Raw genomic sequence first — 19456 nt, forward strand, 5'->3', positions numbered from 1 at the left:
GTCACTAGTAGTTCACTATATAGGGAATAGGGCTCTGGTCACTAGTAGTTCACTATATAGGGAATAGGGCTCTGGTCTAAAGTAGTTCACTATATAGGGAATAGGGCTCTGGTTACTAGTAGTTCACTATATAGGGAATATGGCTCTGGTCTAAAGTAGTTCACTTTATAGGGAATAGGGCTCTGGTCACTAGTAGTTCACTATATAGGGAATAGGGCTCTGGTCTAAAGTAGTTCACTATATAGGGAATAGGACTCTGGTCTAAAGTAGTTCACTATATAGGGAATAGGGCTCTGGTCACTAGTAGTTCACTATATAGGGAATAGGGCTCTGGTCACTAGTAGTTCACTATATAGGGAATAGGGCCCTGGTCACTAGTAGTGCACTATATAGGGAATAGGGCTCTGGTCACTAGTAGTTCACTATATAGGGAATAGGGCTCTGGTCACTAGTAGTTCACTATATAGGGAATAGGGCTCTGGTTACTAGTAGTTCACTCTATAGGGAATAGGGCTCTGGTTACTAGTAGTTCACTATATAGGGAATAGGGCTGGTCACTAGTAGTTCACTATATAGGGAATAGGGCTCTGGTCACTAGTAGTTCACTATATAGGGAATAGGACTCTGGTCACTAGTAGTTCCCTATATAGGGAATAGGGCTCTGGTCTAAAGTAGTTCACTATATAGGGAATAGGGCTCTGGTTTAAAGTAGTTCACTATATAGGGAATAGGGCTCTGGTTTAAAGTAGTTCACTATATAGGGAATAGGGCTCTGGTCTAAAGTAGTTCACTATATAGGGAATAAGGCTCTGGTCTAAAGTAGTTCACTATATAGGGAATAGGGCTCTGGTCTAAAGTAGTTCACTATATAGGGAATAGGGCTCTGGTCTAAAGTAGTTCACTATATAGGGAATAGGGCTCTGGTCTAAAGTATATATATTTGATAGTGTCGGTATCAGGGAGGGCTGTTTATTAGTTATATAAACTGACCTCAAAAGATACATCAAGAGCTTTGTGACCTGCTTTCTGACTCACTAGAATCAGGTCAGGGGGTGTGTGTGTGTGTGTGTGTGTGTGTGTGTGTGTGTGTGTGTGTGTGTGTGTGTGTGTGTGTGTGTGTGTGTGTGTGTGTGTGTGTGTGTGTGTGTGTGTGTGTGTGTAAGACACAGTGATTTGGGGGATTATGGGCATAAGGCACAGATGAACATGACTGATCCTGAATGAAACAGACACATCTCCTCCCATACAAACTGGTTATCAGCTGAGATAGTAACACAATCCCCTCCCATACAAACTGGTTATCAGCTGAGATAGTAACACAATCCTCTCCCATACAAACTGGTTATCAGCTGAGATAGTAACACAAGCCCCTCCCATACAAACTGGTTATCAGCTGAGATAGTTAACACAATCCCCTCCCATACAAACTGGTTATCAGCTGAGATAGTTAACACAATCCCCTCCCATACAAACTGGTTATCAGCTGAGATAGTTAACACAATCCCCTCCCATACAAACTGGTTATCAGCTGAGATAGTAACACAATCCCCTCCCATACAAACTGGTTATCAGCTGAGATAGTAACACAATCCCCTCCCATACAAACTGGTTATCAGCTGAGACAGTTAACACAATCCCCTCCCATACAAACTGGTTATCAGCTGAGATAGTAACACAATCCTCTCCCATTCAAACTGGTTATCAGCTGAGATAGTAACACAATCCCCTCCCATACAAACTGGTTATCAGCTGAGATAGTTAACACAATCCTCTCCCATACAAACTGGTTATCAGCTGAGATAGTTAACACCCTTCCCCTCCCATACAAACTGGTTATCAGCTGAGATAGTAACACAATCCCCTCCCATACAAACTGGTTATCAGCTGAGATAGTTAACACAATCCCCTCCCATACAAACTGGTTATCAGCTGAGATAGTAACACAATCCCCTCCCATACAAACTGGTTATCAGCTGAGATAGTTAACACAATCCCCTCCCATACAAACTGGTTATCAGCTGAGATAGTAACACAAGCCCCTCCCATACAAACTGGTTATCAGCTGAGATAGTTAACACAACCCCCTCCCACACAAACTGGTTATCAGCTGAGATAGTTAACACAACCCCCTCCCACACAAACTGGTTATCAGCTGAGATAGTAACACAATCCACTAACTAACACATCCACTGTACATGCAGATTGATTGATTGATTGACTACTTTGATAATCCCCAAGGGGCGGCTGATCTGATTATCTGACCGAGTTAACAGTAAACATTACACTCTGTAGTTAAATATTACACTCAGTGGGTAAATATTACACTCAGTGGGTAAATATTACACTCAGTAGGTAAATATTACACTCAGAAGTTTAATATTACACTGTTGTTAAATATTACACTCAGTAGTTTAATATTACACTGTTGTTAAATATTACACTCAGTAGGTAAATATTACAGTGTTGTTAAATATTACACTCAGAAGTTAAATATTACACTCAGTGGGTAAATATTACACTCAGTAGTTAAATATTACACTCAGTAGGTAAATATTACACTCAGTAGGTAAATATTACACTCAGTAGGTAAATATTACACTCAGTAGGTAAATATTACACTCAGTAGGTAAATATTACACTCAGTAGGTAAATATTATTACACTCAGTAGGTAAATATTATTACACTCAGTAGGTAAATATTACACCCAGTAGTTAAATGTTACACTCAGAAGTTAAATATTACACTCAGTAGGTAAATATTATTACACTCAGTAGGTAAATATTATTACACTCAGTAGTTAAATGTTACACTCAGTAGGTAAATATTATTACACTCAGTAGTTAAATATTACACTCAGTTGTCTGAAAACCATAAAGACATTACAAATGTATCCCTCCCTCCCTCCACCCTTTCTCTCTCTCCCTACCTCTTTCACTCTCCCATTCTCTCTCTCTCCCTTTATCTCCCACTTTCTCTCTCTCTGTCTCCCCCGCTCTCTCTCTCTCTCTCCCTCCACTTCTCTCTCCCTCCACTTCTCCCCCCCCCCCCCCCTCCAGGTATCCCAGGCAGTGACTACATCAATGCTAACTACATTGATGGCTACCGTCGTCAGAACGCCTACATCGCGACGCAGGGCTCTCTCCCCGAGACCTTCTGTGACTTCTGGAGACTGGTTTGGGAACAGCACACGGCCAACATCATAATGATGACCAAGCTAGAGGAGAAGTCCCGGGTAAGGACTGACATCCCATGTTTAATACAGTTCAGAGGACAGTTAGAAATCAATAGACTTGTTAGAAATGACATTTTTTAACATTTGAGTGATTTTTAGCAGACAGCCTTATCCAGAGCTATTTATAGGAACAGTCAGATCAGTGTAATGATTGGGGGAAGGAGGACAGATCATTGTAATGACTGGGGGAAGGAGGACAGATCATTGTAATGACTGGGGGAAGGAGGACAGATCATTGTAATGACTGGGGGAAGGAGGACAGATCATTGTAATGACTGGGGGAAGGAGGACAGATCATTGTAATGATTGGGGGAAGGAGGACAGATCAGTGTAATGACTGGGGGAAGGAGGACAGATCAGTGTAATGACTGGGGGAAGGAGGACAGATCAGTGTAATGATTGGGGGAAGGAGGACAGATCATTGTAATGACTGGGGGAAGGAGGACAGATCAGTGTAATGACTGGGGGAAGGAGGACAGATCATTGTAATGACTGGGGGAAGGAGGACAGATCAGTGTAATGACTGGGGGAAGGAGGACAGATCAGTGTAATGATTGGGGGAAGGAGGACAGATCATTGTAATGACTGGGGGAAGGAGGACAGATCATTGTAATGACTGGGGGAAGGAGGACAGATCATTGTAATGACTGGGGGAAGGAGGACAGATCATTGTAATGACTGGGGGAAGGAGGACAGATCATTGTAATGACTGGGGGAAGGAGGACAGATCAGTTGATGGTCAATGTGGATGGAGATAGAACTATACTATGTCCTGTACAGTGTTGTACCCACTAATGTCAGCGTACAGTGTGGATACAAGTTCCTCTGGTGTGGATGGTCAGGGGACCACGGAACATAATTTCTAATCATTTGTAGACTGCAAAATTGACAACAACAAGCCCGAACAGATACAGTATAATACTAGACTTAAACAGAATCATTTCAAACTTTGTTTACATTTCTAAACCTGTGTGATGACATATATCTCTTTATTATGCGTTTGAATACCTTTGGAACAGATTTCCAAAATTAAAATCAGTTGGAGCTGATTTGCAGGTGGTTTTTTTTACAGTCTTTTATTTTTCTAAGAATAAATAAATAAATATCTATATTGTTTTTTGGGAGGTTTAGAAAACTTGGGGTGGCCAAATAGCATGCGGGAGGCCAGTTGGTGAACGCCGCTGTATATTATGTGTGTATACAGCAGTATGACTCTCCTATTAGGACCTTAAATAATCATGTACTTTCTCCCTCTAACGTGTTTCTAACATGGTGTTGTCACCTTTAGTCTTCAGTTTCTCTTCTTACCCCATGTAAAAACTAGGTACAACTTTCTCTTTCCACCATGCTTCTACTAATACTATGCTTATACTGTAGTACTGTCATGTACTATGTACTACCATGACTAGTAGAACTAACATGTACTATGTAGTACAATGACTAGTAGAACTAACATGTACTATGTAGGACCATGACTAGTAGTACTACCATGTTCTATGTAGTACTATGACTTGTAGTACTGCCATGTACTATGTAGTACTATGTAGTACCATGACTAGTAGTACTAACATGTAGTATGTAGTACCATGACTAGTAGTACTAACATGTAGTGTGTAGTATTATGACTAGTGGTACTACCATGTACTATGTAGTACCATGACTAGTAGTACTACCATGTAGTACCCAGACTATATATCCATGTACATATATGGCTATGTAGTACCATGACTAGTAGTACTACATGTACTATGTAGTACCATGACGAGTAGTACTACCATGTAGTACCCAGACTATATATCCATGTACATATATGGCTATGCAGTACCATGACTAATAGTACTAACATGTAGTATTATGACTAGTAGTACTACCATGTACTATGTAGTACCATGACTAGTAGTACTACCATGTAGTACCCAGACTATATATCCATGTACATATATGGCTATGTAGTACCATGACTAATAGTACTACCATGTACTATGTAGTACCATAACTAGTAGTACTAACATGTACTACCATGACTAGTAGTACTACCATGTAGTACCCAGACTATATATCCATGTACGTATATGGCTATGTAGTACCATAACTAGTAGTACTAACATTTACTATGTAGTACCATGACTAGTAGTACTACCATGTACTATGTAGTACCATGACTAGTAGTACTACCATGTACTATGTAGTTTCATGACTAGTAGAATTACCATGTAGTGCCCAGATTATATATCCATGTAAATATATGGCTATGAGTACCATGATAATACTAATAGTTTAGGTAGTTTAGTAGAAACTTCTTCTAGGCTGCTACTAATACTATGCTTATACTGTAGTATCACCATGGTATTACCATGACTAGTAGTATTGCCATGTAGTACCCAGAGTATGTAAATATATATATATTCATGTAAATATATAGATAAATACATCTATATTTATAAATATATGGTCATATATGGATCAATATCTAGTTATATGGTTATATATGGATAAATATTTGGTCATATATGGATAAACATTTGGTCATATATGGATAAATATATGGTCATGTATGGATAAATATATGGTCATGTATGGATAAATATATGGTCATGTATGGATAAATATATGGTCATGTATGGATAAATATATGGTCATGTATGGATAAATATATGGTCATGTATGGATAAATATATGGTCATGTATGGATAAATATATGGTCATGTATGGATAAATATATGGTCATGTATGGATAAATATATGGTCATGTATGGATAAATATATGGTCATGTATGGATAAATATATGGTCATGTATGGATAAATATATGGTCATGTATGGATAAATATATGGTCATGTATGGATAAATATATGGTCATGTATGGATAAATATATGGTCATGTATGGATAAATATATGGATATGTATGGATAAATATATGGTTATATATGAATAAATATGTGGTTATATATATATATAGTTATATATGGATAAATATATGGTTGTATATGGATAAATATATGGTAATATATGGATAAATATATGGTTATATATGGATAAATATATGGTTATATATGGATAAATATATGGTTATATATCGATAAATATATGGTTGTATATGGACAAATATATGGTTATATATGGATAAATATATGGATATGTATGGCTAAATATATGGCTCTGGTAGTCCCATGCTAATACTAACAATAGTACTAATATTGTAGTATTACCATGTACTATATAGTACCATTTTAATAGCAGTACTAATACTGTGGTAGTAATGTACTGTAGTGCTGTGTGATAGCTGCTGCCATGTCTCTTTTTCAACTCTCTCTCTCTCTGTCTGTTTCACCCTGTCTGTCTCTCTCTCTCTCTCTCTCTCTCTGTCTGTTTCAGATGCCCTCTTATTTCTTCTCCAAGGCAAGACATCCCTCTCTCCTTCCCTCCCTCCTTTACCCTCCCCCTATCCCTCTCCCTTTACTCTCTTACTTCATTTCTGCAACCTCTGCTCACATGGTTTTCTGATCACACAATATGTTATTTTCTGTCTGGTTTTTAAACACACTGAGAATGACTGAAATGCTCTTCTGAAACCACTTTTGGAGACTCAACAAAATGCACGTTGTCCACTAGTTCACGTTGCACGTTGTGTGTTGTGTTCTTTGGATCTCGTTCAAGGTTGGGTCTACTTCCATTTCAGTTCAGTCCGTTCCTCTTCAAGAAGAAGAGATATTACCATTTGTTATCCATTACATTTGTTATTTCTTCTCAAGTCTCCAATTTGGATTTCAGTTCCTGTCCTGAATTGGCTGAAAAGAAATGAAACTGACCCAAAACTTTGTCTGTTTAATCTGGACTGTAGCCACTGTCCATCCATGTTAGGCTAGGTAGCTACTGTATATTACATAGCTAATAGTACATTAAAGAGCTGAGCTATTAGACTATATTAGACTATTAGACTGTACCATATAGCTTCAATACATTAGCATTAGACTACATATACAGTACATTAGGGAGCTACAATATGATATATTTACTCCAGTCATTCCCTGGTGTGTAACCCAGCTTCTCAGTAGAAATGCTATGGTCACATCCCAAATGTCATCATGTTCCCTATATAGTGCACCACTTTTGACCAGAGTTCTATGTCCCTGCAATAGGCCTGCGTCCTGTCCAGGGGGTGTACTGGTACATCAAGCTGTCTCACTACAGAAACAGGATATAGACTAGTGTCCTGTCCAGGGGGTGTACTGGTACATCAAGCTGCCTCACTACAGAAACAGGAGATAGACTAGTGTCCTGTCCAGGGGGTGTACTGGTACATCAAGCTGTCTCACTACAGAAACAGGAGATAGACTAGTGTCCTGTCCAGGGGGTGTACTGGTACATCAAGCTGTCTCCCTACAGAAACAGGAGATAGACTAGTGTCCTGTCCAGGGGGTGTACTGTACATCAAGCTGTCTCACTACAGAAACAGGAGATAGACTAGTGTCCTGTCCAGGGGGTGTACTGGTACATCAAGCTGTCTCACTACAGAAACAGGAGATAGACTAGTGTCCTGTCCAGGGGGTGTACTGGTACATCAAGCTGTCTCACTACAGAAACAGGAGATAGTGTCCTAGTGTCCTGTCCAGGGGGTGTACTGGTACATCAAGCTGTCTCACTACAGGAACAGGATATAGACTAGTGTCCTGTCCAGGGGGTGTACTGGTACATCAAGCTGTCTCACTACAGAAACAGGATATAGACTAGTGTCCTGTCCAGGGGGTGTACTGGTACATCAAGCTGTCTCACTACAGAAACAGGAGATGGGCTCTTGTCCGTTCTGGCTCGGACAAGGCTACTTATAAAGGGAATAGGGTGCCATTTGGGACTATGGATACTATAATCAATAATATCCCAGCATCTCAGCCCTGTGGAAAGCAGTACAGTATAAAACTGTATTATAATCCCAGTGTCTCAGCCCTGTGGAAACCAGTACAGTATAAAGCTATATTATAATCCCAGCGTCTCAGCCCTGTGGAAACCAGTACAGTATAAAACTGTATTATAATCCCAGCGTCTCAGCCCTGTGGAAACCAGTACAGTATAAAGCTATATTATAATCCCAGCGTCTCAGCCCTGTGGAAACCAGTACAGTGTAAAGCTATATTATTATCCCAGCGTCTCAGCCCTGTGGAAACCAGTACAGTGTAAAACTATATTATAATCCCAGCGTCTCAGCCCTGTGGAAACCAGTACAGTATAAAGCTGTATTATAATCCCAGCGTCTCAGCCCTGTGGAAACCAGTACAGTGTAAAACTGTATTATAATCCCAGCGTCTCAGCCCTGTGGAAACCAGTACAGTGTAAAGCTATATTATAATCCCAGCGTCTCAGCCCTGTGGAAACCAGTACAGTATAAAGCTGTATTATAATCCCAGCGTCTCAGCCCTGTGGAAAGCAGTACAGTATAAAGCTGTATTATAATCCCAGCGTCTCAGCCCTGTGGAAACCAGTACAGTATAAAACTGTATTATAATCCCAGCGTCTCAGCCCTGTGGAAACCAGTACAGTATAAAGCTATATTATAATCCCAGCGTCTCAGCCCTGTGGAAAGCAGTACAGTATAAAGCTGTATTATAATCCCAGCGTCTCAGCCCTGTGGAAACCAGTACAGTATAAAGCTGTATTATAATCCCAGCGTCTCAGCCCTGTGGAAACCAGTACAGTATAAAGCTGTATTATAATCCCAGCGTCTCAGCCCTGTGGAAACCAGTACAGTATAAAGCTATATTATTATCCCAGCGTCTCAGCCCTGTGGAAACCAGTACAGTATAAAGCTATATTATAATCCCAGCGTCTCAGCCCTGTGGAAACCAGTACGGTATAAAGCTATATTATAATCCCAGCGCCTCAGCCCTGCGGAAACCAGTACAGTATAAAGCTATATTATGATCCCAGCGTCTCAGCCCTGTGGAAACCAGTACAGTATAAAGCTATATTATTATCCCAGCGTCTCAGGGAAAGAGAACAGATAATTACAGAGTAGCAATGGCCAGAAACACCAGAATCCAGTCTGGACGAGTGGAATGCAGAGCAGGCCTCCCCACTGGCTTTGATGTGAAACTGGATGGATCAGCTCATCCACATCGTTTGGTTTGGCCTGATTCTGCCATGGACTCTCCAGGGGATTTCTGTGATTTTCTTCCCTTAGCTCCCTGTGGTTTCTGAGGCTGGAAAAGAACTACAAATCTGTCTGCTTGTTATGTGGAATTGTATGTGGTGCGGTGCTAAAGCATGCTGGGGTTTGCTGTTTGCATATTTGTAGAGGTTAGCACAACATCCTGTGACCACTTATAGCTAGTTCAGTATCTGATAGATAACTTAGAATAACACCTGTCTTTCTCTCACACACTGTAACTGCACACACACACACACACACACACACACACACACACACACACACACACACACACACACACACACACACACTGTCTCTCTCTCCTCTCTCTCATATTCTCTGTAAAAAACACACACGTTCTCTCTCTCATTCTGTCTCTCTCTATCTCTTTTGTTATCAGTCTTTTGACCCCCTCTGCCCCCTCTGACGTTGTCTCTCTCTCTCTGCAGGTAAAATGTGATCAGTACTGGCCTACCAGAGGAACAGAGACATATGGGCTGATACAGGTTACTCTGCTGGACACTGTAGAGCTGGCTACATACTCTGTTAGGACCTTCGCTCTCTACAAGGTGTGTGTGAGGGGGGGTCGTGTGTGCGTGTGTGTGTGTGGGTGAGAGAAAGAGAGAGACAGACAGACGGACGTGTGTTTTATGTGTTTACTTTTTGTGTAACCTCCTCTCCTCTCTTCACCTCTCCTCTCTTCTCCTCTCCTCTCTTCACCTCTCTTTACCTCTCCTCTCCTCTCTTCACCTCTCCTCTCCCCTCTCCTCCACTTCTCTCCCCTCCTCTCCTTTCCTCCCCTCCCCTCCCTTCCCCCTCCTCTTCTCCTCTCCTCTCCTCTCCTCTCCTCTCCTCCTCCAGAGTGGCTCCAATGAGAAGCGTGAGATTCGTCAGTTCCAGTTTACAGCCTGGCCGGACCACGGGGTCCCCGAACACCCCACCCCCTTCCTGGCCTTCCTACGCCGGGTCAAGGCCTGCAGCCCTCCAGACGCAGGACCCATGGTCGTTCACTGCAGGTACCATCTTTACAGATTCTATTACTTAAAGTTTCCTGTGGGTAAGGAATATTTTGGGAATTTTCAAGTCTCTCCGTCGATTCCCATTTTTTGTTGAAGCTGGGCTGAAGCACGTCTGGGAACGCTTTCTTTCCATTGATCTGTTACAGTCTGTTTGACCTTCGTTCACCTATAGGTCAACACTGGAGGTTTAGTCAGCAACACAGTGCAGAAATATGGATCAGGTGAACAACATTCTGTTTTGTACAGAGATTCATTGGTAAATTGGGAGGTGCCGGAAACAGAAAGTGAGTGGCTCTGATTTACCTGGAACGCCTAGCAGAAAAAACCCTTTATAATAAAGCATAGCATTATCATGGCTCTGGTATAGTGATGTAGAACAGTAGAGTACATGACTCTGGTATAGTGATGTAGAACAGTAGAGTACATGACTCTGGTATAATGATGTAGAACAGTAGAGTACATGACTCTGGTATAGTGATGTAGAACAGTGGAGTACATGACTCTGGTATAGTGATGTAGAACAGTAGAGTACATGACTCTGGTATAGTGATGTAGAACAGTAGAGTACATGACTCTGGTATAGTGATGTAGAACAGTAGAGTACATGACTCTGGTATAGTGATGTAGAACAGTGGAGTACATGACTCTGGTATAGTGATGTAGAACAGTGGAGTACATGACTCTGGTATAGTGATGTAGAACAGTGGAGTACATGACTCTGGTATAGTGATGTAGAACAGTAGAGTACATGACTCTGGTATAGTGATGTAGAACAGTGGAGTACATGACTCTGGTATAGTGATGTAGAACAGTAGAGTACATGACTCTGGTTATAGTGATGTAGAACAGTAGAGTACATGACTCTGGTTATAGTGATGTAGAACAGTAGAGTACATGACTCTGGTATAGTGATGTAGAACAGTAGAGTACATGACTCTGGTATAGTGATGTAGAACAGTAGAGTACATGACTCTGGTATAGTGATGTAGAACAGTAGAGTACATGACTCTGGTATAGTGATGTAGAACAGTGGAGTACATGACTGGTATAGTGATGTAGAACAGTAGAGTACATGACTCTGGTATAGTGATGTAGAACAGTAGAGTACATGACTCTGGTATAGTGATGTAGAACAGTAGAGTACATGACTCTGGTATAGTGATGTAGAACAGTAGAGTACATGACTCTGATATAGTGATGTAGAACAGTAGAGTACATGACTCTGGTATAGTGATATAGAACAGTAGAGTACATGACTCTGGTATAGTGATGTAGAACAGTAGAGTACATGACTCTGGTATAGTGATGTAGAACAGTAGAGTACATGACTCTTGTATAGTGATGTAGAACAGTAGAGTACATGACTCTTGTATAGTGATGTAGAACAGTAGAGTACATGACTCTGGTATAGTGATGTAGAACAGTAGAGTACATGACTCTGGTATAGTGATGTAGAACAGTGGAGTACATGACTCTGGTATAGTGATGTAGAACAGTGGAGTACATGACTCTGGTATAGTGATGTAGAACAGTAGAGTACATGACTCTGGTATAGTGATGTAGAACAGTAGAGTACATGACTCTGGTATAGTGATGTAGAACAGTAGAGTACATGACTCTGGTATAGTGATATAGAACAGTAGAGTACATGACTCTGGTATAGTGATATAGAACAGTAGAGTACATGATTATAGTGATGTAGAACAGTGACTCTGGTATAGTGATGTAGAACAGTAGAGTACATGACTCTGGTATAGTGATGTAGAACAGTAGAGTACATGACTCTGGTATAGTGATGTAGAACAGTGGAGTACATGACTCTGGTATAGTGATGTAGAACAGTAGAGTACATGACTCTGGTATAGTGATGTAGAACAGTGGAGTACATGACTCTGGTATAGTGATGTAGAACAGTAGAGTACATGACTCTGGTATAGTGATGTAGAACAGTGGAGTACATGACTCTGGTATAGTGATGTAGAACAGTGGAGTACATGACTCTGGTATAGTGATGTAGAACAGTGGAGTACATGACTCTGGTATAGTGATGTAGAACAGTAGAGTACATGACTCTGGTTATAGTGATGTAGAACAGTAGAGTACATGACTCTGGTTATAGTGATGTAGAACAGTAGAGTACATGACTCTGGTATAGTGATGTAGAACAGTAGAGTACATGACTCTGGTATAGTGATGTAGAACAGTGGAGTACATGACTCTGGTATAGTGATGTAGAACAGTAGAGTACATGACTCTGGTATAGTGATGTAGAACAGTAGAGTACATGACTCTGGTATAGTGATGTAGAACAGTAGAGTACATGACTCTGGTATAGTGATGTAGAACAGTAGAGTACATGACTCTGGTATAGTGATGTAGAACAGTAGAGTACATGACTCTGGTTATAGTGATGTAGAACAGTAGAGTACATGACTCTGGTATAGTGATGTAGAACAGTAGAGTACATGACTCTTGTATAGTGATGTAGAACAGTAGAGTACATGACTCTGGTATAGTGATGTAGAACAGTAGAGTACATGACTCTGGTATAGTGATGTAGAACAGTGGAGTACATGACTCTGGTATAGTGATGTAGAACAGTGGAGTACATGACTCTGGTATAGTGATGTAGAACAGTAGAGTACATGACTCTGGTATAGTGATGTAGAACAGTAGAGTACATGACTCTGGTATAGTGATGTAGAACAGTAGAGTACATGACTCTGGTATAGTGATATAGAACAGTAGAGTACATGACTCTGGTATAGTGATATAGAACAGTAGAGTACATGATTATAGTGATGTAGAACAGTGACTCTGGTATAGTGATGTAGAACAGTAGAGTACATGACTCTGGTATAGTGATGTAGAACAGTAGAGTACATGACTCTGGTATAGTGATGTAGAACAGTGGAGTACATGACTCTGGTATAGTGATGTAGAACAGTAGAGTACATGACTCTGGTATAGTGATGTAGAACAGTGGAGTACATGACTCTGGTATAGTGATGTAGAACAGTGGAGTACATGACTCTGGTATAGTGATGTAGAACAGTAGAGTACATGACTCTGGTATAGTGATGTAGAACAGTAGAGTACATGACTCTGGTTATAGTGATGTAGAACAGTAGAGTACATGACTCTGGTATAGTGATGTAGAACAGTAGAGTACATGACTCTGGTTATAGTGATGTAGAACAGTAGAGTACATGACTCTGGTATAGTGATGTAGAACAGTAGAGTACATGACTCTGGTATAGTGATGTAGAACAGATGGTCCAGTGAAAAATGTAGCCTTTTATAAACGCATTTCATGCAATTTTACATCATTTTAGATGACTGGAGACTTTAGCATAATCTTCTTTAATACCTCGTAAATTTTTGAAATGACATGTTACTTTGACACTGAGAATGTGAGCTCATTAAAAACGACCTCTTGTTGAATCCATCAATAGTTTCGGTCTAGATGTGTGGAGGAGACAATATGAGGAGGAAGTTGTTGTCCTAAAAAAGCCTTCCAGTTTCACTGACTCACCCAATGATGTGCAGCTCACTCACCAGCGATGGCTTATACCCTTGTGTCAAAAGCCTCTCTCTCTCTCTCTCTCTCTCTCTCTCTCTCTCTCTCTCTCTCTCTCTCTCTCTCTCTCTCTCTCTCTCTCTCTCTCTCTCTCTCTCTCTCTCTTGTTTTACTTTGTTTGTTCAACAGGCCTATTTGTTAGTTGATAACTCGGTGGCCTACAGACAGACAGACAGACAGACAGACAGACAGACAGACAGACAGACAGACAGACAGACAGACAGACAGACAGACAGACCATAGAAAGGGTGAATGCCGTTCTAATTCTGTGAGAGATACCAGCTTCACTCTCTCACCACAGCAATGGCCACATGTTGGTCTATACAGGCTACGATGTTGCACAAACCATAAACACGGGCCGCCACCCAAAACAAACCAATTCTTAGAATATCAGTTTTCACAGAATTACAGAGGAGGCAACTTGAATTACAGTTTTTTCCAACTGCTTACACACAATATCTTTTCATGTCACACGATTTTTGAAACCTCTCACTCAAAGTGCAAAACTACACACCAAATATCCAAAACCATAAGCTTTGACTCAGTTGTCAATTGCATAAAACAATTTTTTCAAAACACTACACACAATTCTCTACCTAAAACACAAAAATCTAACAGGAAGTGACTTGCTTTCCTTTTCCAAACACAACCAATCAAAATGCTACACTTATTCATCAGGTCACACACACAATAGGACAGAGGGCAATTACCAATGTCCCTGGACAGCGTGGGGGTAATATAACTATGTGTGCTGCCATCACTCAAAACGGGGTCCTCCATCACAATGTCACACTGGGTCCGTACAACACCGGCTATATGCTCACTTTTCTGGATGCAATTTACACAATGCTTGTCCCTGTTCCAGATCAGGAGCCTGCTAGATTTGTGGTTTTATGGGACAATGTTAGTTTTCACCGGGCTGTTCTGGTCCAAAACTGGTTTGCCACCCATCCACAATTTGTAGTTTTGTACCTACCCCCATATTCACCTTTTCTAAATCCCATAGAGGAATTCTTCTCAGCCTGGCGCTGGAAAGTGTATGATCGCCAACCCTATGCCCGCATGCCGCTTCTCCAGGCAATGGAGGACGCATGTGGGGACATAGAGGTTGCCTCTGTCCAAGGTTGGATACGCCATGCTAGGAGATACTTCCCTCCATGTTTGGCAAGAGAAAACGTATCTTCTGATGTGGACGAAGCATTGTGGCCAGACCCAGCCCGGAGAAGAGATGAAGCGTAGCTTAGCACTGGTGACTGCCCCCCCCCCTACCAATTCCTGGACTGCCCCCCCGGGACCCCACACACACAATTGTGTTCTTTACTGTATTCTAAAGAATATACTTTTGGTTTACATATGTTTATGGTTTTGTTGTATGCTACTGTATACAACAGTAATGTTTGGCCTAATAAATATTTTCTGTTTCTACATTGCATTGGTGTTTACAGTGTACTTGTTACCCCTCTCAGCAGATTACTTTCACTGTAGAACATTGTATTGGAATGTAGATATAAGCCTATGAAAGACCAACGAGCTTTAGATTTAGAACAACAGTGTTTACATTGTATATCCAAACAATGTACTATTACGAAAGCAGTGTTTGCCATTTGATGCAAATGCTTCATTCTGACATGTGTTTATGGCATTTTGAATGCAGTGTTACATTTTGAAGGAGATGTGAGGCATTTTGTGTGTGCAGTTTTAGGAATTGTGTGTAGAGTTTTTAAAAAAGGAGAGACAGTTTTGAAAATGTGTGTAAGCAGTTGGAAAAAAACTGAAATTTTATTAGAATTGTTACATTGCAAACAGGGAAAATAATTGTTCATGCCATGATAGGTACCGGATCCTGGTAAATGGATTCCGGAACAAAATAGTCCAAAATTGAGAGGTGCTGTTTCCAGCAGAATCCGGCAGAATCCGGCTCAAATGAAGCAATGGTTCTGTAGACACAGTCTCTGCACACATCAAACCAGGTTTCAGTGATTTCATTTGTCAAAGACCCGACCAAATATCTTGACTTTGTCCATCACTGGCCAAGTTCATGGCAGCAGTGTAACAACAAGCATACAGTAATACCCAGGAAACCCAGAGAAGAACTGAGTTACGGGTTCGTCACGCTCAGTTCTGTCAACTGAAATTCCATTCAAACAATGGAAATCATATATATATATGAATCTCCTGAGCTTAAATGAGATTGACCTTTTACCCAGACAGAAACCCCAAACACTTCTCATTGGCTAAACAAGCTGCATTCCTCCATAACAATATTGGTTTACGACGAGCAACGAGGTATTTACATCAGTGGATTTTACCGTTTACTATGTACTCTCTAAGCGTTACACACACACACACACACACACACACACACACACACACACACACACACACACACACACACACACACACTTGGGTTCAGGAGTTGACAGTCCCAGTGCGTTGTCTAAACGGTATGCTGTGCTTTATGAACCCTGTCATTAGAAGGCTGGGCTGGCTCCCACTGTGGAATGGAATAGACATGGAGAATACTTCTCTTCCTCTTACTCAGCAAGTCAGAGAGGGAGGGAGACGGGGTGAGAGAGAGGGTGTGTGTGTGTGTGTGTGTGTGTGTGTGTGTGTGTGTGTGTGTGTGTGTGTGTGTGTGTGTGTGTGTGTGTGTGTGTGTGTGTGTGTGTGTGTAACAAGGAAGCTGCCAGTGAGATGGAGTGTGTAACAGGATTATAGGTGAATTAAATTAGCTTATTTACAGTAACAATAGTCAGTCTCTCTCTCTCTCTCTCTCTCTCTCTCTCTCTCTCTCTGTATCTCTCTCTCTCTCTCTCTCTGTATCTCTCTCTCTCTCTCTGTATCTCTCTCTCTCTCTATATATATATCTCTCTGTATCTCTGTATCTCTGTATCTCTCTCTATCTCCCTCTCTCTGTATCTCTCTCTCTCTCTGTATCTCTCTCTCTCTCTCTGTATCTCTCTCGATCTCTCTCTGTATCACTCTCTGTATCAATTAAATTAAATTTAAGGGACTTTATTGCCATGGGAAACATATGTTAACATTGCCAAAGCAAGTGAAGTAGATAATAAAGAAAAGTGAAATAAACAATAAAAATGAACAGTAAACATTACACTCACAGAAGTTCCAAAAGAATAAAGACATTAAACTGATAATGTCAGCAGGCTGATTATGCTAAAGTCATGTAAACATCTTAATCTGCTCATCTTAATCAGCGTAAAAAGGTCATAATTGATGAAAGCACAGGCCTGGTTTTCTGAGCCATCTTTTAAACGATTAGGACATGTAAACATCTTAGTATAGTACACAGGCCTGGTTTTCTGAGCCATCTTTTAAACGATTAGGACATGTAAACATCTTAGTATAGTACACAGGCCTGGTTTTCTGAGCCATCTTTTAAACGATTAGGACATGTAAACATCTTAGTATAGTACACAGGCCTGGTTTTCTGAGCCATCTTTTAAACGATTAGGACATGTAAACATCTTAGTATAGTACACAGGCCTGGTTTTCTGAGCCATCTTTTAAACGATTAGGACATGTAAACATCTTAGTATAGTACACAGGCCTGGTTTTCTGAGCCATCTTTTAAACGATTAGGACATGTAAACATCTTAGTATAGTACACAGGCCTGGTTTTCTGAGCCATCTTTTAAACGATTAGGACATGTAAACATCTTAGTATAGTACACAGGCCTGGTTTTCTGAGCCATCTTTTAAACGATTAGGACATGTAAACATCTTAGTATAGTACACAGGCCTGGTTTTCTGAGCCATCTTTTAAACGATTAGGACATGTAAACATCTTAGTATAGTACACAGGCCTGGTTTTCTGAGCCATCTTTTAAACGATTAGGACATGTAAACATCTTAGTATAGTACACAGGCCTGGTTTTCTGAGCCATCTTTTAAACGATTAGGACATGTAAACATCTTAGTATAGTACACAGGCCTGGTTTTCTGAGCCATCTTTTAAACGATTAGGACATGTAAACATCTTAGTATAGTACACAGGCCTGGTTTTCTGAGCCATCTTTTAAACGATTAGGACATGTAAACATCTTAGTATAGTACACAGGCCTGGTTTTCTGAGCCATCTTTTAAACGATTAGGACATGTAAACATCTTAGTATAGTACACAGGCCTGGTTTTCTGAGCCATCTTTTAAACGATTAGGACATGTAAACATCTTAGTATAGTACACAGGCCTGGTTTTCTGAGCCATCTTTTAAACGATTAGGACATGTAAACATCTTAAATCGGCGTTCCAGCGGTGTATTTGATCTGAGCATGAGCATCAGCCGATCGAACCTCTCTGTTACGCGCGAGAGAGTTCAGAACAACTTTAAATATGCATCTTAGAAATAGTTTTCACATATAAAGTTTGTGTCCAAACTCGGAATGAAATACGATTCACAAAAATAACATGTGGTAGAATGTTCATTTATATTGCCGATTTTCTGCGTTTATCAGTGTCAGCACGTAGACTGATTTCAGATGTGTCCATATAAACAGGATTATTAGGAAAATTATTCTTCTTGCTAAGCATGTAAACGTTTTAAACTAACTATTATATCCATCTATTGTGTGCATGTAACCGTACTGGCCGACTGTCTGGGTTTGAGCATAGGATAGAGCTCTGTGTGTGTGTGTGTGTGTGTGTGTGTGTGTGTGTGTGTGTGTGTGTGTGTGTGTGTGTGTGTGTGCACATTTTACTCTACTTGTACCAGAAATCTTCACAAGAATAGTAAACCAATAAAAATTCTGAGAAGTGAGGACATTTTGCCGGTCCTCACTTGTGAAAGGGCTATTTTAGGGGTTGGGGTTAAGGTTAGGGGTTGGGGTTAAGGTTAGGGGTTAAGGTTAGGGGTTGGCATTAAGGTTAGGGGTTGAGGTTAGGGGTTGAGGTTAAGGTTAGGGGTTAAGGTTAGGGGTTAAGGTTAGGGGTTAAGGTTAGGGGTTAAGGTTAGGGGTTAAGGTTAGGGGTTAAGGTTAGGGGTTGAGGTTAGGGGTTGAGGTTAGGGGTTACGGTTAGGGGTTGAGGTTAGGGGTTGAGGTTAGGGGTTGAGGTTAAGGTTAGGGGTTCAGGTTAGGGGTTCAGGTTAGGGTTAAGGTTAGGGGTTGAGGTTAGGGGTTGAGGTTAGGGGTTGAGGTTAGGGGTTGAGGTTAGGGGTTGAGGTTAGGGGTTGAGGTTAGGGGTTGAGGTTAGGGGTTGAGGTTAGGGGTTGAGGTTAAGGTTAGGGGTTCAGGTTAGGGGTTGAGGTTAGGGGTTAGGGGTTGGCATTAAGGTTAGGGGTTGAGGTTAGGGGTTGAGGTTAAGGTTAGGGGTTAAGGTTAGGGGTTAAGGTTAGGGGTTAAGGTTAGGGGTTAAGGTAAGGGGTTAAGGTTAGGGGTTAAGGTTAGGGGTTAAGGTTAGGGGTTAAGGTTAGGGGTTACGGTTAGGGGTTGAGGTTAGGGGTTGAGGTTAGGGGTTGAGGTTAA

The 19456-nt window shown here is 40.9% G+C and overlaps 1 protein-coding gene across 1 annotated transcript in view; it reads left to right on the forward strand.

The window, feature by feature from the left end:
- LOC106610542 (receptor-type tyrosine-protein phosphatase delta) overlaps positions 1–19456 on the forward strand; it is a 205096-nt gene that overhangs the window by 154973 nt on the left and 30667 nt on the right. The window contains 3 exon segments of the mRNA XM_082978641.1: positions 3058–3233; positions 9826–9945; positions 10238–10392. Coding sequence (XP_082834767.1) covers positions 3058–3233; positions 9826–9945; positions 10238–10392 — 451 coding nt within the window.

The sequence above is a fragment of the Salmo salar genome, chromosome 08 (assembly GCF_965601325.2).
Source record: "Salmo salar chromosome 08, fSalSal1, whole genome shotgun sequence".
NCBI lineage: Eukaryota > Metazoa > Chordata > Actinopteri > Salmoniformes > Salmonidae > Salmo > Salmo salar.